This window comes from Schistocerca cancellata, chromosome 1 (genome assembly GCF_023864275.1).
Source record: "Schistocerca cancellata isolate TAMUIC-IGC-003103 chromosome 1, iqSchCanc2.1, whole genome shotgun sequence".
In the NCBI taxonomy this organism is placed as follows: domain Eukaryota; kingdom Metazoa; phylum Arthropoda; class Insecta; order Orthoptera; family Acrididae; genus Schistocerca; species Schistocerca cancellata.
In genome coordinates this window covers 232,584,085-232,609,307 of record NC_064626.1, presented here as the reverse complement: position 1 = coordinate 232,609,307, position 25,223 = coordinate 232,584,085, and the positions used below count along the sequence as shown (strand labels likewise).

Sequence of the window (25,223 nt, the reverse complement as noted above, 5' to 3'; positions counted from 1 at the left end):
TTCCAGTAAAAGTACACATTTGCTGAAAACATCATGTCATCCCATCTGCTGTATTTGGTGACTGGATTGAATCCTTTTAATTAAGTTGCTGGCTCCTTGCAGCATCTGTGGAAAACACTGCTGGATGCCTTATGTGCACCTAACTTGCAATCCACCGTTAGTCTTCTGAATATACGGACCTTAGGAACGACATACGACTTATATTGCATTCCTGTCCGTGTAAGTGATGACTTCCATGCTGCCTAGATGAAGTAGACATCTTGAAGTACCTAGCACCTACAGCAAACAGTGTCATGTCATAATTACAGTCACGCCCAAATCTGAAAGGTCCAAATCTGAAAGCAGGTTCGTTAATGAAGTGAAACACTTAGCACTGAAAGGATGTTTATCATGGTCATAAAGGGCTGAATGGTAGCACCTTGAACAGAACTGGGAGCAATACGAGTGACTTCGGAAGTCAAGGAGCCACATGAGGTAGCAGTAGACCGTATGCTACAATGTCTTACCTATACAACTGGTAAGGACCACACTCTTGCAACTATTATGGTCGATATGCTCTCTTGCCTGGTTTTCCTAATGGAACTAACATTGCATCCTTCCAAGTCATGGGGTACTGTCCGTCAAATCATGTCTGATTGAAAGAAGATCGGAGCTTGCTTTAGGCTCCAGGGCACACATGATGGAACATGGCATAATGAATCTGATCTACATCTACATCTACATAAATACTCCACAAGCCACCGCACGGTGCATGGCAGTGTGTGCCCTGTACCACTGCTTGTCATTTCATTTCCTGTTCCACTCGCAAACAGAGCAAGGGAAAAATGACTGTCTGCATGCCCTCATATGAGCCCTAATTTCTAGTATTTTATCTTCATGGTCCTTATGTGCAATGTATGTTGGAGGCAGTACTACTGTTTGGCGGTCAGCTTCAAATTCCAGTTCTCTAAAGTTTCTCATTAGTGTTTCTTGAAAAGAATGTAGCCTTCCCTCCAGGGTCTCCCATTTGGGTTCCTGAAGCATCTCTGTAGCACTTACATGTTGTTAGAACCTACCAATAAAAAATCTAGCAGCCCGTCTCTGAATTGCTTCAATGTCTTCCTTCAATCCAACCTGGTAGGGACCCCAAACACTTGGAATAGGCCGCCCCGGCATCCTATACGCGATCTCCTTTACAGGTGAACCACTCTTTCCTAAAATTCTCCCAATAAACCAAAGTTGGCCATTCACATTCCATACCACAATTCTCACGTGCTCATTCCACCTTTTTTTGCTTTGTAAGTAATGTCCAGATATTTAAACGACTTGACTGTGTCAAGCAGGACACTAGTAATACTATATCCGAACATTACAGGTTTGATCATCCTACTCATCCACATCAACTTACGTTTTTCCACATTTAGGGCTAGCTGCCATTCATCATACCAATTTGAAATGTTGTCTATGTTGTATTGTATCTTCCTACAGTCACTTAACTTTGACACCTTACCATACACCACGGCATCATCAGCAAACAACCGCAGATTGATGCCCACCCTGTCTGCCAAGTCATTTATGTATACAGAGAACAACAGTGGTCCTATCACGCTTCCTTGGGGTACTCCTGATAATACTCTTGTCTCAGATGAACACTCGCTATTGAGGACAACATACTATGTTCTATTACTTAAGAAGTCTTCAAGACACTCGCGTATCTGTGAACTTATTCCATATGCTTGTACCTTCGTTTACAGCCTGCAATGGGGTGCCGTGTCAAATGCTTTCAGGAAATCTAGAAATATGGAATCTGCCTGTTGCTCTTCATCCATAATTGTCAGTATAACGTGAGAGAAGGGCAAGCCGAGTTTCACATGAGAGATGCTTTCTAAAACCAGCTGATTAATGTGCATACGCTTCTCAGTCTCAAGAAAGTTTATTATATTCGAACTGAGAATATTTTCAACGATTCTGCAGCAAACTGAAGTTAGGGATATTGGTCTGTAATTTTGCGGGTCCGTTTTTTTACCCTTCTTATATACTAGAGTCACCTGCGCTTTTTTCCAGTTGCTTGGGATTCCCTGCTGGGCAAGAATGCATGATAAATGCAAGTTAAATAAGGGGCCAATGCTGCAGAGTACTCTTTGTAAAATCAAACTAGGATTCCATCCGGACCTGGTGATTTATCTGCTTTCAAATCTTCCAATTGTTTCTCTACACTAGGTATGCTTTTTATTATCTTGTCCATACAGGATTCTCAAGTGTGAACAATTTCTTGGATGTGAAATTTAAAACTTCAGCTTTCATTTTGCTATCTTCAACTGCCACACCAGACTGGTTGACAAGGGACTGAATGGAAGCCTTAAACCTGCTAAGCAATTTTACACACGACTGAAATTTTCTTGAGTTGTCTGCCAGATATTTTGCTTAGGTGTGACGGTGGTAGTTGTTGGATGCTTTGCGCACAGATCTTTTCATAGATGCGCGAATCTCTATTAACCTTTGCTTTTTGTCACTTTTGCGTTCTATTTTGAACTGAAGCTCCAATCTTGAAGCGATGTCTCTGGCTGCAGGCAGAGCAGATTCCAATTCCTACATGGAGACTGGAAAATGTAGACCTCCTTATTACGTAGTTAAACGGTGTAGGAATACTGATAGAGAAAAAGCTGAAAAATAAAGTAATGATGGTACTATCTATTGATGGAAGACTGATGAAGATACCACTGAAAAGTAGGTCAAAAGATCTGGTGTTAATACAGGTATATATGCCAACCAGCCAACATAGAGACGAGGAAGTGGAAGAATAGTATGAGAAAATACTAGAACTCATCGAGAAAGAAAATAGAAATGCCTGCATTATCATCATGGGGTGACTGGAATGCAGTGGGGGATGAAGAAAGAGATGAAGATAAAGTAGAAAAATTTGGATTAGGAATAAGAAATGAGAGGGGTGAACGACTAATTAGTTTCTGTAAATAAAATTCATTAACTTTGGGTAACACATTATTTGGACACCACAAAAGGAGACATTACACAACATGGGTGTCAAATTTGAATAGGGAAAGATACAAGTTGGACTACATCCTGATACAAAAAAGGTTTAAAAACTGTTTGAAGAATGCCAAAGCTTATCCAGGAGCAGATATAAATTCAGACCACAACCTAGTAGTGGGAGAAATACAAGTGAAGTTGCAAAAAGTCTGAGGAGTTAAAGCAAAAGAAAGACCAACAAAGAAAGACTCAAAGAGGTAGGAAAGGCATCAGATTTGGAAAACAGATTTATGGAGAAATGGGAAAGAGGTAGTGTTGTTGAAAGTGTTAATGAACAATGGATAAAAATGAGGGAAGGACTCATGCACTCTGCCAGAGAAGCACTAGGAATTACAGAGTACCTCAAAGTACCAGGAAAGAATGGATAACAAAAAACATGTTGAAAAAGATAGAAGAGTGGAGAAAGTGGAAAAATGTAGAAACTGAAGAAGGCAAAAAGAGATACAGGAAACTGAATAATGAATTAAGAAGAAAATCTGAAGAAGCAAGGGAAAATGGATGAAACAGAAATGTGGTGAAATAGAGAATATGGAGAAAGAGGGTAAGTATGAAATGATGTAGAGACTAGCTAGTGAGATAGTTTTCGAATGTAAAAGAAAGAGGAATAACACAGAAATAGAAAGAGTGGATGGTACTCTAGCAGAAGAGGTTTTGAACAGATGGCAAGAATATACTGAATAACTGTATAAGGGGGATAAAATACAAAGCGAAATTAAGGTTGAAGAGGAGCAATATGTGCCTGAAGATGGAAAGGGATTCACCATCGTGGAAGCGGAAGTAGAAAAGGCACTGAAGGAGATGAATGCATGTGGAATTAATGATTTGCCAGCAGAACTGTTGAAGAGTCTGGGAAACAAGGCAAGAAAAAAAATACACTACCTCTGTAATGAGATATATGACAAAGGGGAATGGCCTGAGGACTTCCTTGCAACAGTTATGATACCAATAGAGAAAAAAGGAAGCACTGCAAAATGTGAAGAGCATAGGACCATCGGTCTAATTTCTCATGCAGCTATAGTGTTGCTGAGAGTGTTGAACAGAAGGCTATATGGCAAGCTGGAAAGAGGGATTGCAGAGAAGCAGTTCGGATTTAGAAGAGGAAAAGGAACAAGAGATCCTACTGGCCTGTCAAGAACTACAGGAGAAAGACTCATGGAAAAAGGTATAGAAATCTTTGCTGTTTTATAGATTTAGATTAAGCTTTTGACAGAGTTCAGTGGAACAAGCTGATAGGTACTTTCAAGAGGAAAGGAGTAGATTGAAAAGAGAGACGACTGATACAGAATCTATATTTACACCAGAAATTAAGGATAATAATTGGAAATGAAATGTCAGAAGGAAGCAGCATTGGACGAGATGTTAGACAAGGTTGTTGCCTTTCCCCACTGTTGTTTAACATATGCCTTGAAGAGATTATTGCGAAAGGCTTACATGGGAAGAGAGGAATATGTATTGGTGGAAAGAGAAAAGTGTGCATAAGATTTGCTGATGACATGGTATTAGTGGCAGAAAGTGAGTGGCCAGGGAATAACATGCTGGAAGTTCTGAATGAAGCTTGTGTGGAATATGGGATGCAAATAAACACAACAAAAACAAAGAGTATGGTCATCAGTACAAGACGCAGATTGTCCAGTATTAAAATAGGACAAGCTACCAGTGTGTCAGCTTGTTGGAAGATGCAGACTGTCCAATATTAAAATAGGACAAGCTACCAGTGTGTCAGCTTGTTGGAAGACGCAGACTGTCCAATATTAAAATAGGACAAGCTACCAATGTGTCGGCTTGTTGGATCACACAGGTGGTATGATCCACAGTCTCCTGTGCACAATCCTGCTGTTCGAAGATGGCCTGCTGACTGTATCACAACCAATTTGCCCTTTGAACCATCCATTTTTGTGGTTCCCTATCGACAACTGTGAGTCAGAAGAAAAACCTACACTGGAAAGTGGTCATCAGAATGCAAATCTGTGATCATTTCAGACTGAACTAAATCTGCAATGACTGGGGAGCAAAAACAAAGATCAATTGGCTGAAGATGACCGTGCAGCTGTAGAAAAGAGTCTTTTTTGACCAGAATTCAAAGGACAGATAGTCTCTCAACGGGCACGAAGATCAATAATTCGACCACTGGAGCAAATGGCAGCTAACCCCCACTGCACATTGTGAGCAATGAAGTCACTCACAATGAGCAAGGGGCAAGGCAATGTCCTAAAAAGTTCTGTCAGGGCCTGCATCTGACACATTATAAGATGGAAGGTATAAAGAACACGAAGTGATTTTAACTGATGTGAAACATCCACTGCAAATACTAGTATGGTTGTCATAACATGGGCAAACAAGTGTGGCATCTGTCATCGGCAGAAACAGCCACTCCCCCCTTAGCCCTGTCTCCAGTAACATCATCCATTCTGTAGGGGTGATAGCCCCTCAATCTGGGTGTATCAGTGACTTTAGAATGAGTTTCTTGTAATCAGACGCAGAACAGTTTTTCCTGGCTCAGGAGCTGCAATTCTTTTAATGTGATCAGTATCCATTTAAGTTCCACAGAAACACGTTAGTCCCAGTCGGAGCCATTGATTAGTGGCGGTTGTCTTTGTCGTGCTCCCTTGGTGGTGGTGATTTACCAGAAAGGTCAGGGGGAACATGACATGGTGCTCAGCTCTCCAGTTCCTCAATGTTGACATCAGTGTTCTCCACCATAAAATCACCATCAGAATGGGAGAGTGCCTTCCAATACAACAGTTTTGCTGCCCTTTCTTCGATTATGAATTAATTTTTGTGTGAAGTTTGTTCTTACTTGTAGGACGAGCAGCTTGCATGGTTAGCGAGGATGCTGGCTTCGCATGCTCTAATAGGTGCGATGGAATGTGGCTGAGGTTCCAATTCTGTTGTTGACAACTTCCAAATAATTTTGTGTCCAAGCATAGCTAGCACCCCCACCCTCCCCGCTGGTGCACTGATGTGAGCATTTACTCATATTTGAATCTGCAGTCTGTCTGAGTTTACGTGGAGCCATCACACTTGACAGACTGGCTTCTTAAAGGCCAATGCAACAGAAATAGCAAATGCCAAAGGTTGCACAGCTTGGAAAGCTATTTTAGCTTCACAATAGGGTATGCGTTCCACAACTTCCAACTCCTGAATTTTCCTTTCCTTGCTGCTCCATACTGGGTGATCCTTTGAGCAGTTTATACATTTTGGAGGAAGTGTACAAGAGTTGCCTGAGAGCTGAGCCACCTCCAAATCTTTGATATTTGACAGATCACACTGGGTTGGGAACATAAGGTTACACATTAAGACAGATGTAGTCTGCAAGAATATGCTCAGATAATTCTAGAGTGTTGAGTATTAGAATAAATGTTGTTGTTTTCTCCACTGTGCCTCTGAGTCTCCTCATATAGTTCTGCACTACCATACCACCCATATTTTTCCTTTCTTCACAGAACTCTTCACAGTCCATCTCCATTACATCGAAGCAGATAACCACACCTTTTCATAAGTTAAGAGTATTATTCAGCTCAGCTACAATAGGGTAGTCACCTACAGCCTTGCATCACAGAAGCTTAGATACTTGGTTTGATGTGACAGTTTCAAATAGAACGGTTCCACTACAAAGTCGTTTAACACTTTTTCAGGACCAGCAACACCCTTCAACGCCTTGTGAATACAGTAAGGGGAGACCTTCTCAAATGCCTGTAGCTACACTAACGCCGATATAGCCCTTAGCATCTATGAGGCATGCAAACGCTCCTGCCCAGCACTAGAGGTGCCTACAGTAAGAAGGTATCCACTGCAAGGGTGGCTACCCCCGAGTCTAACCTCAGTGTTCTAGAGGGTACTAGGGGCCTCAATTACAGAGGGGTGATACTCATATGAGGTATGAGTGGTTGTAGGTCCTCGATTTTTTTTTTTTCATCTTGAAATACGCAATTTCAGCACATATCTTAATGTAATTTGTAGATTTCATCTGTTACGTTTGTGTTTAGCACTTATATCTATTTTAACCTAAACTGATAACAGCTGAGTATCTTACCTGATTGAGAGGCAACGGTTCCAGAGTATATATCTGGTCATCGTCCTTTTCGTCTAAAAGACAGAAAAATAATACATAGTTACCAATTACAGTTTCTAAAAAAATAGGAAAGCAGCACACATCAAATATTATAAAGTGGATAAAGTACATATCAGAGTGGTTAGATGAAAGCTTCTGTGACTGCAATTAAGTAGCCTTGAGCATACCTTTCTCTGTATCTGCATCTACAGGTTTTACATCCTTTGAAGCTTCTCTTGTAGTTATGTGAGCATCTATCCATGCTAGCTCTGCATCTTTTCCACGTTTCAGTTGAAGTGATGAAACAAGAGCATCTGTCAGCCGAACCTTACAAACACAGGGTGAAAGAGTTAATTACTTATCAAACAAATTTTACAGAGAGTGTATCAAATGGAAAATTAATTTGAAAGATTGTTAAAACATAGACAGAATAGCTGGCCAGTGGTTACCTCCAAAAGTCAAATTTCCTAGTACTGCCTGAAGACTTACTTTTGGAAATGTTAGTTCCTTTCTCCCAGAAGAAAAAGGTATACGTTTGGAAAGAAGGGTCAGATCACTGTATCCCAACTGGCTCCCTCTCTATGTGGAGTCAGAGATGTGACTCTCTCTTCCGAAACCTGTCCCCTTTCCTCCTTCAGGATTGAAGTAACAGTTTCAAAAGCTATGAAATAATTTTTTTCTACTTTGTAAATATGTCTGTCAGAGTTACTAAGAATTTCAGAGCATGAGGGTAAATTTTATAGTGATGCAAGTGAGATCATTGGGTGGAGGGGGGCGGACACTAACAATGACAAATAAGCGTGGCGTGAAAATTTTTTTGAATGGAGTTATGAATGAGTTGTGTTTCACAAAAAACATTATTTGCACCAATTACAGAAATGTTAAGATGATCTTCAGTTCAGTTTTATATGGGCATGACTTTAAAAAATCTCAACTTTTTAAATAAATAAAAAAAGGGGTCAAAGAGAAACTGTCTTCTGGAAAAAAAAAGAGGATGTAAATAACCATTATCTCATGTTTTGGTAGCTAAATCTTCCATTCTAAATTCTTATTAGAATACCACAGAAAATAGAATGTGTCCGAAGATTATGGAGAACATTGACAGTTATCTTTCTTCTAAATAAATCAGGAGACCGAACTTAAGGACTGACTGTATTCATTGTTTAGTGGGTAGCATCACTAGTCTGAGTCTGATTCCTATTGGCCACATCAAATTTTATAATGCCAGAAAGTCTGTAGCGAAGTCCCCTCAGCCTTATGAGGCCAAGTGAGAGGCCTGCTTGATTAAATAAGCAGCAAAATTGAGTTGCCTAGGATGGGCACTAAATAATATTTAAAAATATAAGAATCTGACAAAATAAAGGAAATATTACTCCTGTGATACAGTAGTTAGTGGTATTATGAACGGCTACTATTAAATACAGAAATGTTCTTTATTTCTCACTGTTTTCTAATATGCTCATTTTAAATAATTTCTTCCATCCTGTAATTCTAAATGTTATCTTCACTGTCTGGATAACTGTAACTGCCATATATTCTAAGAACTTCATCAACAGGCTCACTCATAATTTCAATAGTTTACGTTAATATATTGTCATGAGAAGTTCTTTGCAATACAGTAGGACCCCACTCCTACATTCCCAGAATTAATGTTTTTCTGCTGTTTACAACGTTTTTTATCACTCCTGTCAAATTTCCTATGTTCACTATGTTGCTCTCTTTTTACATTAACATATTTATAATTTTCCCATGACTTTATGCTTTATGAAACAATGTTTGTGGGAAAAAAGCACAGATGTAACTGACACTGGCATTGTGTTGGTCTTCAAGTTGTGTTTACAAACATTAAGCGGTTCTCTTTCTTGGCACCTGGGCGCTCTACTCAGCCGATCTGAATCTGTGAAAGTGGGAACAATTTGTGATTTGTCTCCTGCTACTGGCAACCTCTACTTGGTATCGTGGCTGATGGGAATAACCGATTTATCAGAAGTCAGAAGAAGGTATGACTTCAGAGGAACATTCATTTGTTTCTTGTCACTACCAATTTTATCCCGCAATACATTGTGGTACGCAATAAGTAGTATCCTTACATTATTGTAACCATATTGTTTCACTATTAACTTTGCCTTGTGATCAGGATCATATGCAGATGACATCCACTTTAATTTGATAATATACTGTAGTTTTGTTTATTGTTTGTATATGCACTGAACATAGTGTCAGCTGCTTGCTAAAGTTGACAACATTGGCATTGCTGACAAACTGTTGCTACAACTGAAGTGAGTCAATTTCAATCGACACAGCTACTCTCATCACCTGATGTGCCATGGGTTTACTGTCTGTACAGTGTTGCGTGATTGTTGCCTTGTGAAGTGACTGAGGTGTATTGTTAGTTTTTTCTGTCGCCCCCCCCCCCCCCAAACTGAGTGTTTTCTGTGAAAGTTTTTAAATGGAAGAACAAGTGTTACCAAAAGAGATAGGAAAGCCCTTTTGATGAAAGGGAGGGTAAAAAGTCTCAAAAGAGTTGAAGTTGATTGTGGAGCATGTGTTGCATTAGTACAGAGTTTAAGAGTGCCTGTGTGTATGATTGATGCCATCGTGAAAAGCAAATACTCTATCTTGGAAAGTGCAAGTAACAGTGAGCCAAATTCCCAAATAAATAATTAAAAACACCCACAGGATTAGAAGAAATTACGAAGAACTGGTTTCACACTGCACATGCTTTGAACATTCCAGTGAACAGTGAGATGTTGCACAAAAAGGTGCTGAAAAGTGGTCAATGGGCTTGGTATTACAGACTTCTCTGCATCTCAGGTCTCCTTTTCACCATCCTTTCAAACAAAACATTTGCCTTCAAAGTCAAAAACTGCCATGGAAGCAAATACAGTAAGTTCTCATGGCAGTACTGCTAAGCACAAACACTGAAGGTTCGAAAAAGCTAAACCTTCGTTTTAAAAATATAAAAACATTGTCAACAAGCTACAGTGCCAACAATGAAGCATGGATGACGTCAGAATTATTGAAGGTGCAACTGTGTTGCCCTGATGCAAGAACGGAAACTCACAACCAGAAATTCTTGTTAGTGAATTGCTGCCCTGCAAAAGAAAAAGTGCAATGAGAGTTTCTGCCACTAAATCACACAAGCTAATTGCTAATTGCAGCCCTTGGATTTTGGTATTATCTACCGTATTTACTCGAATCTAAGCCGCACTTTTTTTCCGGTTTTTGTAATCCAAAAAACCGCCTGCGCCCTAGAATCGAGTGCAAAGTAAGTGGAAGTTCTAAAAATGTTGGTAGGTGCCGCCACAACTAACTTCTGCCGTCGAATATATGTAGCGCTACGCGGGCATGCTTTGCAGGCACAAAGATAAGTACTGGCGCCAAAACCTCTGCGTCAGTAAATAAAATTTTGAAAAAAGTTGGAAGACGAGCTTTTTTTCTCCGCCACTAGTTTCGACCACTGCATTTTCATACATTATCCAACGAAGTAAGTACAAATTCCGTTTTGTTCATCTTCGAATGCAGCAGCATTTCAATGTACTACGAAAATCTGACTGGCAAGAGTGTTTGGGATGTTTGTCAACATGGCCAACTCTACATTCTGATTTCTGAATTTTTTTCCTACCTGTGAGAAGAGATGGTTGCTAATAGGAACTATTATGAATTGTGAATCACATACAGTATTCTCTTTACCATAAGAATAATACGAATATAAACATTTTGCCATGTATTCTTTCATGTTTGCTGCTATCTCATTTAAATCCTGTCTGCCTAATAAAGGCATTTGACTAGATTTTTAAATCTAAGATGACTAAGTTCTGTGCAGAATTTAATGTACTAAAGAGGCGTCTGCAAAGATTTTCAAATGGAGAAAAATTTCCACTAAACTCTTCCTTCAGAACATCTTCTACCATATGCAGTCTATTATTTGGTTCTTGTTGATCATTATCAAAAAAAGCAGTATTGTAAGTAACAGCAAATAGCAGTCTCTTGCCATTGTTTCGCCAATAAGACGATTCCTTTTTTTTAAAAAAGTGGCAGTAGCGTGCACAAGAGCAAGCCATGCCGCGAGCGGCGACAGGTCGTAAACACTCATTATCAGAATGCGACATACAATGCATGACACAGTACAGTAATGCATTTTCAGCTTAGAGTGACGTAAACACCTATAACAAAGGGAACGGCACTTATCAGATCAAAGAAAAATAAGCAATCAATTCAAACCAGACGAAGCACGCGAAAAAGGAAGGGTACCCATATAAATACAGACGGAGCGCCTGACGCATAGCAATGGCTACCTGGCAAAGCTAACTACTACGCTTACGACTCGAACCAAACAACTGTAGCTGTATCATCATTCATTCGACCTAAATTGTGTTTCATACTACGATGGACAAACTTTGTTTCGATTCGGAGGTGCAGCCTAAAACTTTTCTCTTCCCTTGAATTTCGAGTCTCTAATTTCAGGTGCGGCTTAGACTCTGGAAAATTGTTTTCCTTGATTTCGAGCTTCATATCTCAGGTGCGGCTTAGAGTTGAGTGCAGCTTAGATTCGAGTAAATACGGTATGCCTTCAAAACTTATTACAGGAAAGTCATTGAGCAGAAGTCATTAAATTCAACAGAAGTTGGGGAAGACCCAGCCTCATTTTAAAGTGTCAAATTTAGATGATTTGCACAGTGTTGTCAAGGCATAGACAGAAGTCAATGAGTACACCATCTTCAAATGCTTCCGAAAAGCTGGATTCACTGAAGCAGACTAAGGAAATGGATCTGACACACTGGACCTGAGTATTAATGACAACGCTGAAAAACTACATGCTTCATCATGGGAAAAGCAGCAGTTGGAGCATCCAGCGCAAGATTTTGTACACACTGATGATGATGATATCACTGTTGAAAGTGTGTATGTTGAGGATGTGACTGACTTTCAAACACTTGAAAATGCAGAGAGAGTGCAGAAAGTGACTGTGATAGTGACGATGACAGAGAGGTTCCCTCTAGTGCAGTTGTAAATGCAGCAATGAAAACAATAAAAAAATATACTTCTGCTGCAGATGTTGATGACAAAGCTTTCCCATGTGTTTATAAAGCAGAAAACCACATAGAAAAAAATTCACCTAAACAAATTACAATAATTCACAATTTTGGATTTTTCTGGAAAAAAAGGTAACTACTGCACGAATTTGTTCATGTGTTGCATTTATGTAAGACAATTCAAAACAAGGACTGTACAACAAATAAAATGCCTTATTATGTTTCATAAAATGTGCGCTTAAAAGGCTAATGTGTGGTATGGTACTTTCCCCTGAAATCTTGGCTATAGAGACAGGTTGATATGTATCATAGCCTTATGTCTAGATTAATTTGAAGGTGACAATTTGGTTGCAAGTTGACGAAGCCACTGAATGTGAAATAGATTGATCTGTAGCATAGTGTCACATTTAATGCACTTATTTCATACACTTTCCTTTACAAAATCTGAAACAACTAGAAAAGTTGAGGGGGAAGAAAAACATTCCCATAAACATTGGTCTTAAAACCTCATATCTTCAGAGTTATGGCCTGCATGTGTATGAGGAACATATCTTGCACACTGAACACTTTGGCATGAGACAAATGAGGCAACAGAACATACTACAAGTTTATGCAACACAAAGTATTTGCATTGGTATCAAGCATGCACCCAATACAAGGATGCATATGGTATTCCACAGCATACTACAGTACATAGTGTATCAGTCAGGTACGTTATTTTCAGCTGGTGTACCCACAGTATTCATATGGTGCATTGTCTGTTCTGACACAGCAGTACTGATCTCACACTTTTACTTGGCCCCTGACAGGAGGATGCTGGGAGCAGAAGCTTGTGATCAGCTTGTAGCAGACTGGCTGCTCAGAAAAGACCCACGTCCTTATGAAAGAAAGGAACGTGCAATAGATTAATGCGTAACAGAAGTGACACAACAGCTGATGACGAGTTGGTAGGAGGATTATCTACAACTTCTTCAGTCACATCTGTAAATAATACTAAAATCACTATGCACAAAACCGAAACATGGATCAATACATTATTCACAATGGTTAGTTATTGTTATGGTGCACAATACTGTTATTTAGCCAAGGGTGGCAATGAGCTTGAACATTCCACAGTAGTGCAAAGTCAGATGACTTACACCAATCACAGAAGGGCCAAGTCAAAGTGTGCGACCGGGTAAATTACGGTAATTTGTTTCCATGTATGTCACTGGACGTACAACTCCTAATAGATGGCTACTGTTAAACACAGGATATGGCACAGTCTGCTGGTACAGACAAGCAGACAGAAGCAGCCTACGGGCATGTAACCTGCATACTGGCAAATATCTACAACAATGTATACAATCTGTAAAGACGTTTAGTACGCTTCCAGCAACTTTTTGGAAACAGGATCCTTTGCACCATAAGCACAGGATTGTGGCAGACCTAGTACCTGATATGAAGCAATGGGTATTCGATTATGTGGAAGACAACTCTGGAATGAGTGTCCGAAGAATAGCTGCAGCAAAAGGTGTGATATGTCTGTTGTCGGGACAGTTCTCCTTGAACAGTTGCTCTATTTCTATGACATGCAATGAGTCCAAGCTCTGCTGCCATACGATCAGCCCACCAGATTACATTCTGCCAGTGGTTTCTCCAAACATATGCTCACGATCTGCAGTTCACAGCAAAGCTGTTGTTTACTGACAAGGTGGGCTTCATGAGAGTTGGTATTGCAACTTACCATAATAAGCACATAAGAGCCAACGCCAACCCACATGCACTTGAAGAGAAATGACACCAGCAGACATTAACCATCAATGTTATGGCAGGCACAACAGGACAGACTGTTCGGTACCTATGTTCTACACAATACACTGAATGATGCTAGGTACTGTGTTGCTGGAGAATGTGCAGTTACATGAATGACTGCAAATGTGGTGCATGCATAATAGTGCCCCAGTCCATTTTCAACTTTAAGTGAGGTAACACCTAACAGAAGTCTTCCTGTTCTCCTGACTTTAACCCTGTGGAGTATTTGCTTTGGAGACATGTAAAGACCTTGGTGTATGCAGTGCCCATAAATGATATGGACACACTACAAGAACATGTTTTCAGTGCCTGTGATGTCATACCAGCAATGAATGTATGATTCCACGAGATGTGGAGTGGAAAGCTGCATTACAATGGACGGTGGTCACATCGAGCATATGTTGCGAAGAGCAGCACAGAGAATGGTGATTGGTGGCAGTAAAGATAATAGATCATAACTCCTAGGTTTAAGACCAATGTTTATCAGAATTTTCTTTCTTTCCTCATTGCATACTACATCGTACATAAATATTTGAATCTTTTCCCCAGACACCCAGTATATGAATAGTTGTATTTCTACTTTCTGGAGTTATAGTAGTAACATTTGTTACCAATAAATTGCAAAATTATACAGTTTTATTTGCAAGACTGTAACTGACAGCTAATAGGGAGGTTATGACCTATTAGAAAACTTACACAGTGTGTGTATGTACTAGCATTCTTCACTGCAGAGAAAAACTATTCAATGCTAAACAGCACTTTCATATATATCACCTGCATACAAACAGAAAGAATGAGTGTACAAAGATGAGGGAAACAGTAGAAGCCATATCAGGATCTACGGTTCTAATTAAAAATTATTCTTGTGAATCTGCAAGGCACAATATTAATAGGGCTCACTAACAAACACTGATTATTTACAGATACACAAAAGACCACAAAACAAATTATATTTACTTTACAAATGCTACACTGAATAATGATACATGTTGTTGTTGTTGTGGTCTTCAGTCCCGAGACTGGTTTGATGCAGCTCTCCATGCTACTCTATCCTGTGCAAGCTTCTTCATCTCCCAGTACCTACTGCAACCTACATCCTTCTGAATCTGCTTAGTATATTCATCTCTTGGTCTCCCCCTACGATTTTTACCTCCACGCTGCCCTCCAATACTAAACTGGTGATCCCTTGATGCCTCAGAACATGTCCTACCAACTGATCCCTTCTTCTGGTCAAGTTGTGCCACAAACTTCTCTTCTCCCCAATCCTATTCAATACTTCCTCATTAGTTATGTGATCTACCATCTAATCTTCAGCATTCTTCTGTAGCACCACATTTCGAAAGATTCTATTCTCTTCTTGTCCAAACTATTTACCGTCCATGTTTCACTTCCATACATGGCTACACTCCATACAAATACTTTCAGAAATGACTTGCTGACACTTAAATCTATACTCGATGTTAACAAATTTCTCTTCTTCAGAAACGCTTTCCTTGCCATTGCCAGTCTACATTTTATATCCTCTCTACTTCGACCATCATCAGTTATTTTGCTCCCCAAATAGCAAAACTCCTTTACTACTGTAAGTGTCTCATTTCCTAATCTAATACCCTCAACATCACCCGACTTAATTCGACTACAGTCCATTATCCTCGTTTTGCTTTTGTTGATGTTCATCTTATATCCTCCCTTCAAGACACCATCCATTCCGTTCAACTGCTCTTCCAAGTCCTTTGCTGTCTCTGACAGAATTACAATGTCATCGGCGAACCTCAAAGTGTTTATTTCTTCTCCATGGATTTTAATACCTACTCCAAATTTTTCTTTTGTTTCCTTTACTGCTTGCTCAATATACAGATTGAATAACATCGGGGAGAGGCTACAACCCTGTCTTACTCCCTTCCCAACCACTACTTCCCTTTCATGTCCCTAGACTTTTATAACTGCCATCTGGTTTCTGTACAAATTGTAAATAGCCTTTCGCTCCCTGTATTTTACCCCTGCCACCTTTAGAATTTGAAAGAGAGTATTCCAGTCAACATTGTCAAAAGCTTTCTCTAAGTCTACAAATGCTAAAAACGTAGGTTTGACTTTCCTTAATCTTTCTTCTAAGATAAGTCGTAAGGTCAGTATTGCCTCACGTGTTCCAGTATTTCTACGGAATCCAAACTGATCTTCCCCGAGGTCGGCTTCTACTAGTTTTTCCATTCGTCTGTAAAGAATTCGTGTTAGTATTTTGCAGCTGTGGCTTATTAAACTGATTGTTCGGTAATTTTCACATCTGTCAACACCTGCTTTCTTTGGGATTGGAATTATTATATTCTTCTTGAAGTCTGAGGGTATTTCGCCTGTTTCATACATCTTGCTCACCAGATGGTAGAGTTTTGTCAGGACTGGCTCTCCCAAGGCCGTCAGTAGTTCCAATGGAATGTTGTCTACTCCGGGGGCCTTGTTTCGACTTAGGTCTTTCAGTGCTCTGTCACACTCTTCACGCAGTATCGTATCTCACATTTCATCTTCATCTACATCCTCTTCCATTTCCATAATATTGTCCTCAGGTACATCGCTCTTGTATAGACCCTCTATATACTCCTTCCACCTTTCTGCTTTCCCTTCTTTGCTTAGAACTGGGTTTCCATCTGAGCTCTTGATGTGCATACAAGTGGTTCTCTTTTCTCCAAAGGTCTCTTTAATTTTCTTGTAGACAGTATCTATCTTACCCCTAGTGAGATAAGCCTCTACATCCTTACATTTGTCCTCTAGCCATCCCTGCTTAGCCATTTTGCACTTCCTGTCGATCTCATTTTTGAGACGTTTGTATTCCTTTTTGCCTGTTTCATTTACTGCATTTTTATATTTTCTCCTTTCATCAATTAAATTCAATATTTCTTCTGTTACCCAAGGATTTCTACTAGCCCTCGTCTTTTTACCTACTTGATCCTCTGCTGCCTTCACTACTTCATCCCTCAAAGCTACCCATTCTTCTTCTACTGTATTTCTTTCCCCCATTCCTGTCAATTGTTCCCTTATGCTCTTCCTGAAACTCTGTACAACCTCTGGTTCTTTCAGTTTATCCAGGTCCCATCTCCTTAAATTCCCACCTTTTTGCAGTTTCTTCAGTTTTAATCTACAGGTCATAACCAATAGATCGTGGACAGAGTCCACATCTGCCCCTGGAAATGTCTTACAATTTAAAACCTGCTTCCTAAGTCTCTGTCTTACCATTATATAATCTATCTGATACCTTTTAGTATCTCCAGGGTTCTTCCATGTATACAACCTTCCATCATGATGCTTAAACCAAGTGTTGTGCTCTGTGCAAAATTCTACCAGGCGGCTTCCTCTTTCATTTCTTAGCCCCAATCCATATTCACCTACTACGTTTCCTTCTCTCCCTTTTCCTACATACATATACTCACAGATAGTTAAACTTGCTGATTGGTTTACTGCATGATGTACAAAGATTCCCAACACCAAAGTTTTCAGAAACAAGAGATGAAAATGACAATACAGTGCGAGAAAACAACTAAGAGTGAACAACTCCTAGCCATATGATAAGCAAAAATAAAAAGCATAATGTAATGGGGAGGGGGGAATGTGAATACATACACAGAGAAACACTTTAAAATTAAGAGAGGGGGGAGACAGAGATTCTTTTATGGATCTGATGTACACATTGCCTCACATGTAGTGTCATCCTTCCTGTGAAGCTTCCGAATTTTCAGCCTCTCAGTTGCATTTTGAACATGCCAGATGAATTATCAAGAGATAGCTATATGTGGCCTACTACGAACAACAACCTTCTAAGCTACAGAAAACACACACACACACACACACACACACACACACACACACACACACACACACTGGATAAAATTGTGGGAACAAAGGATATCTAAAAATTTGTGACTCCAGCAGAAGCCAGACTAAGGTTATCTGTAGACGAATATGAACAGGAAGCAAGGAGTGACATGATGTTGCTGCCTGACCCCACTGCTATTCAATCTGTACATTAAAACATGCACTAAAGAAAACCTAGGAGAATTTTGGAGAATTAATTAAAGATCAGGCACAAGAAATAAAATGTTTGAGGTTTGCTAATGACATACCAAGTATGATCTCTATGAACTATATGACATTCTTCTTTTTGAGTACAATTGTTTGTCTTTAAATTGCTGCCCTCCCCCTCCCCTCCAGCCAATGTCCCAGACTTTTGCAGAGCTTTAGTTACAAATATCACTGATACCACTCACAATTTATTTTACTTTAAGCAGCTAGAGGTAGCACTAACACCCATCACTGAAATTAATAAAATCATTAAAATTCTAAAATACAAAAACTCTTGTGGGGTTGATGGAATTTCAAATAGAATTCTGAGAAGTTGTTCCAACTTAATAAGTAACGTCCTTAGTGATATACGCAATGCATCACTGGCATAGGGAATTTTTCCAGACAGGTTCAACTATGCAATTATTAAACCATTTCCCAAAAAAGGTGAGAAGACAGACTTGAATGATTATCGTCCAGTTTCCTTATTGACAACTTTTTCCAAAATATTCAAAAAAGTAATGTCAAAAGTAGTCCGACACTTAAGTGGAAAGAATTTACTTGGCATATCACAGCTTGGATTCCAGGGTTGCTCAAACTGGGAATGCTATTTATACATTCACTCATCAAATAGTACAAGCCTTAAATAAGAATGCATCAAAAGATAGTATCTTTTTTAATCTTTCCAAGGTGTTTGAGTGTGTAGATCATGATACTCTCTGTCCACCTCGATAGGGACTGTCAAGCCAACGGGCCCGGCTGGGTCGGAGATTTTATCCGCTCAGGGACTGGGCGTTGTGTTGTCTCTATCATCATCATCATCATCATCATCTCATCCCCATCAACACACAAGTCACTGAAGTGGTGTCAACTCAAAACACTTGCACCAGGCGACAGGTCTACCCGACAGGAGGCCCTAGCCACACGGCATTTCCATTTCCCATTGTACTCTCTTAGGAAGACTTAATTGTTATGGAACTGGTGGTTCTACACATGGCTGTTTTGAATCATACTTACCAAACAGAACGCAAAAGGTTGTGTTGGATAATTTAAACAAAGTCAAATAGGTAGAAAATTTTAGTGACTGGGGAAAAATTATAGACATCACCTCCAACTAGTATAGCATGAGCTGAGTATTTACCTGCTACTGACTATAGACTTTCTCTGAATGACTAAAACCGACACAGCAGAATCAGGTGGCCAGTAAAAATCCAACAATTAACTTGGTTTCACATAGATCTGCTATATGCAACCACGTAATTTCATTGACACACTCAGTTTCGACCTTAATACAGATAATATTTTTGTCAACTGCAATGAACACACGCATCCTACGGCTTCTCATCCATCTTTCTGATATACATTCCATGACTCATTGAATATCTCAGAACTTTCCACTTCGGGTTTCAGCTAGCTCTCAGTCCTGTAAATACTTTGAGCGTGAGAACTTTCCAGGAGGGCAGTAAATGACCTCTTCAGTGCATATGCACATGAGGCTCAAACTCTTATGGGAATCAGCGAAATGCCACGAGTGATGAGCATAATGGATAACGGGCAAGGGACACTATATATGTAGTGTTTTGATAAGCTGAGAATTTGAGTCAGATGGGAGGTATGTTAGGGTAGTCCACGCAGTGCAATGATCGATGTCCAGATGGCTCAGTGGTATGAGAATCTGCCTAGTAAGCAGCAAACAAAAACTACTCACAAATCAAAACAAAGAAACACACCAACTATCTGGGTTATACAAAAAACTGATATAGTTAAGCCGATAGCTTACTTTGAGGCATTATCTGATATCCGGCACATGGAAGAGTATCAACAAAAAACACACCATGGCATGCAGAAATCTGCAGAATGAAAGTGTTGTATATCCTTTACTTCTGACAACGAACTGGGAAGAAATACCGTCCAATCATGTGATGCAGGTGGACTTCACCAGTAGTTCTACAGTGCTACTGTACATTTTCACTGCCATCAAAGTGCAGGATAACTATAACTGGTATTTAAATTCTACTTTATAAAGTTATAACTAACCTGATATATGTGTGTCTCTGTTGTGGCATCAACAATTTCTCCACGTTGAGGTGCAAATACACGAGCTGCTCCCCAGTGTCTACATGCATTTTGTAGCATCTGTACTCCTTCTGTGTTTCCTCGCACAAGGATTAATCGACGTGGTTTCAATTGGCCTAAGATTTTTTGCAAACTTTCACCATCTGAGCGACCCTCAAAATCGATGAACTGGACTTGTGCTACAACACGCACTTGGCGTACAGATGACACACACTTCGTAGGCACTTCAGTGATGTCCACTAAAACAAAGATAATTTCTGAAGGCAAAAGGGTCGGTACAAAAGACTGGAACTAAACAATAAATAAAATTCTCTTACTTCCATACTATGTAGCACACATAAAGAGCACCTTAAAGCACATACTACATTCGAAAAGGACAGAAGACATTTAAGAATGAAAAATTGGTGGTGGCTAATTAATGTGTGTTAATGTTACTAGAGTGTACAATTTTTCAAACAAATGCATACCTTTTGCAGAGTCTGACAAACAATGAGAGAAAGAAGGCGTTGAAAGTTTCTAATCGTTATAATAAGACTGGAGAATCACTAATGGTGGAGCGAAAGCATATGATTTGATAGAATGGTGTGCACAGTGACAAATCAAAACAGACTGTAAAATAGCAACTGTCACATTTTTGGGCATTTCCTGAAATGATGACGGATATATGTGCATAGGAAAACTCTATAGTAAACATCATATTCCTCCTGCTTGCAAACAGAGTAAGTCAGAAGTGGATGAATAGCAAGTGTAATGCTGTGTTTTCATCAGTGATTTTGGTGCTTCAAATCCTCTGCAATCTCAGCAGAAACTACTACGTCATCATGGAAGTGGTAGAAGCATAGGTGAATTCTTTCTGCAATCCATTCTGGATACACAATACAAAAATTAGAAAACAAGACTCATTTTGCCTAAAATGTCCTTGGGTGTCACAACATGACAGACATCACTTCTTTGTTCAGAGCCAACCCACCTGTTACTTCTTCTTCCTTAATTTCAACATTCTCCTTGTTATCTTCTGCTTCAGGATTAGAGTCAACCATCTTGTAGTCCTCTGATCTATAATAAACCAAATTTAGATATGTATTACCTATCATTCAAAACTGTGTGCAGCAAGAATATAATGGATCAGTGTTTCTAAAATTATATGGTAGGATTCTAAAATTACTAATCTGATTTCTAAAAAACTAAAGAAATATAATATACTATCACTGAAATATAATTCAAAGTTAGTAGGATGGAGACATAATATTTAAGATAGATTCCTTTACTGTACAACAGAAGAGTATAATATTCTTCAAACTGGCATGGTATTCACCTGTAGGAGTCTTTAATGCTGTATTAATAGCCCAGTTAACTATCTGGATTTAAACAGAGCAGTAGTAAGATGGTGGTCAGGACTGTGGTGATCATTTTTTGCCTCTCAATGCTTATTATTATTATTATTATTATTATTACAGCTAATGTGTGACTCAAGGTAGAACAGAATACTGAAGTGTTTTATTTATATTTGTACTGTCAAGAGAAGATAGTTGAATGTCTAGTAACATTTGTATGGAAGAATGAAGAAAATATGAGGCACAAAAAGAGTGACTTTTTAATCGTCATCCAAACAAGATGAGTACAACTGAGACACCAGCATTTGTATTTAGATACAAACATAAAAAATTTCAGTTACATCTTCAGACGAAAAAGGAAATGTGAAAGCGTAGGGGTGTGGAATGGGTGAGGCCGGGATCTTTTACTGCCTCTACACCTATATCTGCGAACCACTGTGAAATGTATGGCAGAAGGTATTTCGCACTGTGCCAGTTGTTAGGAATTCTTCTCATCCCATTAATGTATTGAGTACAGGAAGAATGATTGTTTAAATGCCTGTGTGTGTGCTGTAATTAATTTAATCTCATTCTCATAATCCCTATGTTAGTAATAGGTAGAGGGTTGTAGTACATTCCTACAATCATCAGTTAAAGCCAGTTCTTGAGACTTTGTAAGTAAGCTTTGTCAGGACTGGAAAAATTACAGGAACTTGAAATTTTCAGCACAGGGCAGTTGCATGCACAAGATCTGAGGTTCAAGGCTAAAAGAATAGTTGATTATGCACTGGATAAATATGTACCCAGTAGAATAGTTCATAATAGGAGGGTCCCTCCATGGTACACAGTCACTGTAAAGAAACTTCTAAAGAAACAGAGACTACTGCATAATAGATGCTAAACAAAGCACACGGTTACAGATAGAGAGATGTTGAATACAGATAGAGAGATGTTGAATTAAACACATTTGGTTGTCAAAAGAGCAATGTATGAAGCCATCAATGGCTACCGTAGCAGAATATTGTCAAATGATCTTCCACAAGACTCAAATTCTGGTCATATGTAAAGGCTGTTAGTGGCACCAAAGCTAGTATCCAGTCCCTACTGAATGAGACAGGAACTAAAATTGAGTATAACAAAGCAAAAGCTGAAATCCTTAACTCTGTTTTCAAATGTCCATATACACACAAAAACATGGGATAATGGCCCCAATTTAATCCTTGTATCCTTGAAAATATCAGTGAAATCAGTATTAATGTCAGTGGTGTCAAGGAACAGCTAAAATCGTTAAAACTGAACAAAGCTACAGGGCCCAATGGAATCCCTATCAGATTCCATGCTGAACTGCAGCCTAGTTAGCTCCTCTTCTAATTGCAATCTATCATAGATCTCTCTAACAAAAAACCATGCCCAATAATTGGAAAAAAGTACAGGTCACGCCTGTCTGCAAGGTGGGTAGTAGAAACGATCCACAAAACTACAACCCAGTATCCTTGACATCCATCTGTTGCACACTCTGAGGTCAAGCATCATGAGGTATCTTGAACCAAATGACCTCTGCCATGCCAACCAACATGAATTCTGGAAACATCGACCATGTGAAACACAACTCACACTTTTCTCACACATCATACTGAAAGCTTTGGATCAAGGCTGTCAGGAAGATGTAGTATTTCTTGATGTCCAGAAAGTGTTTGACTCAGCACCACACCTATTTGTATTGCCAAAAGTATGATCATATAGGGTATCAAGCGAAATTTGTGACTGGATTGAGGTCTTTTTGGTAGGGATGATGCAGCATGTTATGGATGGAGAGTCATTGTCAGATGTAGAAGTAACTTCAGGTGTGTCCCAGGGAAGCGTGTTGGGACCCTTGCTGTTTATATTGTGTATTAATAACCTAGCAGACAATATTAATAGTAACCTCAGACTTTTTGCAGATGATGCAGGTATCCATAACGAAGTACTGTATGAAAGAAGCTGCATAAATATTCAGTCATATCTTGGATAAGATTTCAAAGTGGTGCAAAGACTGGTGACTTCCAGTAAGTGTTCAGAAATGTAAAACTGTGCACTTCACCAAATGGAAAAAAAAACCACCATTGCATTCTATGACTATAATATCAGTTAGTCACAGTTGGCATCAGCCAACTCTTACAAATACCTGGGTATAACACTTTGTAGGGACATGAAATTGAATGATCACATAGACTCAGTCGTGGGTAAAGTATGTGGTAGACTTCTGTTTATCAGTAGAATACTGTGGATGTGCAATCAGTCTACAAAGGCTTACAAATCATTTGTCCAATCCATTTAAGAATATTGCTCAACTGTGTGGGACCTGTACCAAGTATGACTAATATGGGATGTTGAATGCATGCACAGAAGGGCAGCACAAATGGTCACTGGTTTGTTTAACCTGTGAGAGACTATCAAAGACATGCTGAAGAGAGTGAACTGGCAAACTGTTGAAGATAGATATAAACTATCCTGAAAGGGTCTACTAACAAAATTTCAAGAACCGGCTTTAAATGATGACTCTTGGAATGTTCTACAGCCCCCTACTTATCACTTGCATAGGGATTGTGTGGTCAAGATTACAATAATTACAGCATGCACGGGAGTGGAACGGAAAGAAACCCTAATAACTGGTACAATGGGATGTACTCTCTGCTACGCACTTCACAGTGGTTTGTACAGTATTGGTGAAGATGTTGAAGTAGATAGTTTATGTCTTATCTTCAAGAGTCTGGCAGTTCAGTTTCCTCAGCATCTCTGTGACACTCTCCAATGGGTCGAACAAATCTGTGACCATTCGTGTTGCCCTATGTACTGTATTTACCCTATTATAAGATGAGATTTTTTCCCAAATTCATCATACAGGGTCATCTTATATTGACAGATTAGACTTTTGCTGCTTGCTACTAAGGTCAACAATTTTATGTTGTTTAGCAGAGGACATGGCCAACAGCCTTGCCACAGTGGTAACACTAGTTCCTATCAGATCACCAAAGTTAAGCATGGTCGGGCTGGGCTAACACTTGTATAGTCATGTGCAGATTTATTTTGAAGAATTCATAAGGCCAGGGCTTGGCCAGTGATACTCATGTTCCAACAAGCTATATATTTCCTGATACACCGAAGTGCTTGATGTAGCACTGACATTGCTCGAAGACTCACGTGACACTGACTTGTGTGGCACTAGCTCAAAGGTACTTGAGAAACTATGAACTAGTCTATTGGTACGATTCAAATTTGTTGGTTTCGTGAAAAACAAGGAGAAATAGCATTAGATTCTATCACCTTACAAACTTCTGTTGTATTTGGTAAAAAAAAATAAAAATCTTTTGTTGTATTTGAACAGATTTACAATAAACATTCTTGTACATGTATGGATATTGTATTCAAGTATTAAAAACACTTTGTAAGTAAAGGTAACAGTCAAAACCAGAGATGTGTCCTTCAAAAAACATTAGTCGATTCAGAACCCAGACCAATATTTTATTTGATAATGAGAGACTGCAATGATTTACTAAGTGCATTGCAAATGAGAAATTTGGTTGCTGTTCACATATCAGAATACCGGATAAAAACATTACAAGTTTATTGTCTTTTGAACATGAGGGTGCCATTCAGCTGAAACAAGAAGGAAAATTAATCCAGAATGAAATGTCTAAAAAAGGAAATAAATCATATTAAACTGACTAACTGTTATCGCGAGAACAGATTTCAGCAGAAACACCCATCATGGAGATAGTATACACAGATGTCACTAAATTGCGGTACACGTGAAAGTTCAGCAATATGACTGAACTGCAATTGCAATCTTTCAGTTACTGCAGCTGCTCAAGCTCAACGCTACAGTAGAGTTGGAAGGGG

General features: G+C 39.2%; 1 protein-coding gene across 1 annotated transcript in view; it reads right to left on the bottom strand.

Annotated features, from left to right (window-relative positions):
- LOC126169898 (probable cleavage and polyadenylation specificity factor subunit 2) overlaps window positions 1-25,223 on the bottom strand; it is a 169,497-nt gene that overhangs the window by 19,713 nt on the left and 124,561 nt on the right. Inside the window, exons 11-14 of the mRNA XM_049920681.1 lie at window positions 21,002-21,087; window positions 19,993-20,270; window positions 7,267-7,405; window positions 7,061-7,113 (exon numbers count right to left, since the gene is read on the bottom strand). Coding sequence (XP_049776638.1) covers window positions 7,061-7,113; window positions 7,267-7,405; window positions 19,993-20,270; window positions 21,002-21,087 — 556 coding nt within the window. The remainder of the gene's footprint in view (window positions 1-7,060; window positions 7,114-7,266; window positions 7,406-19,992; window positions 20,271-21,001; window positions 21,088-25,223) is intronic.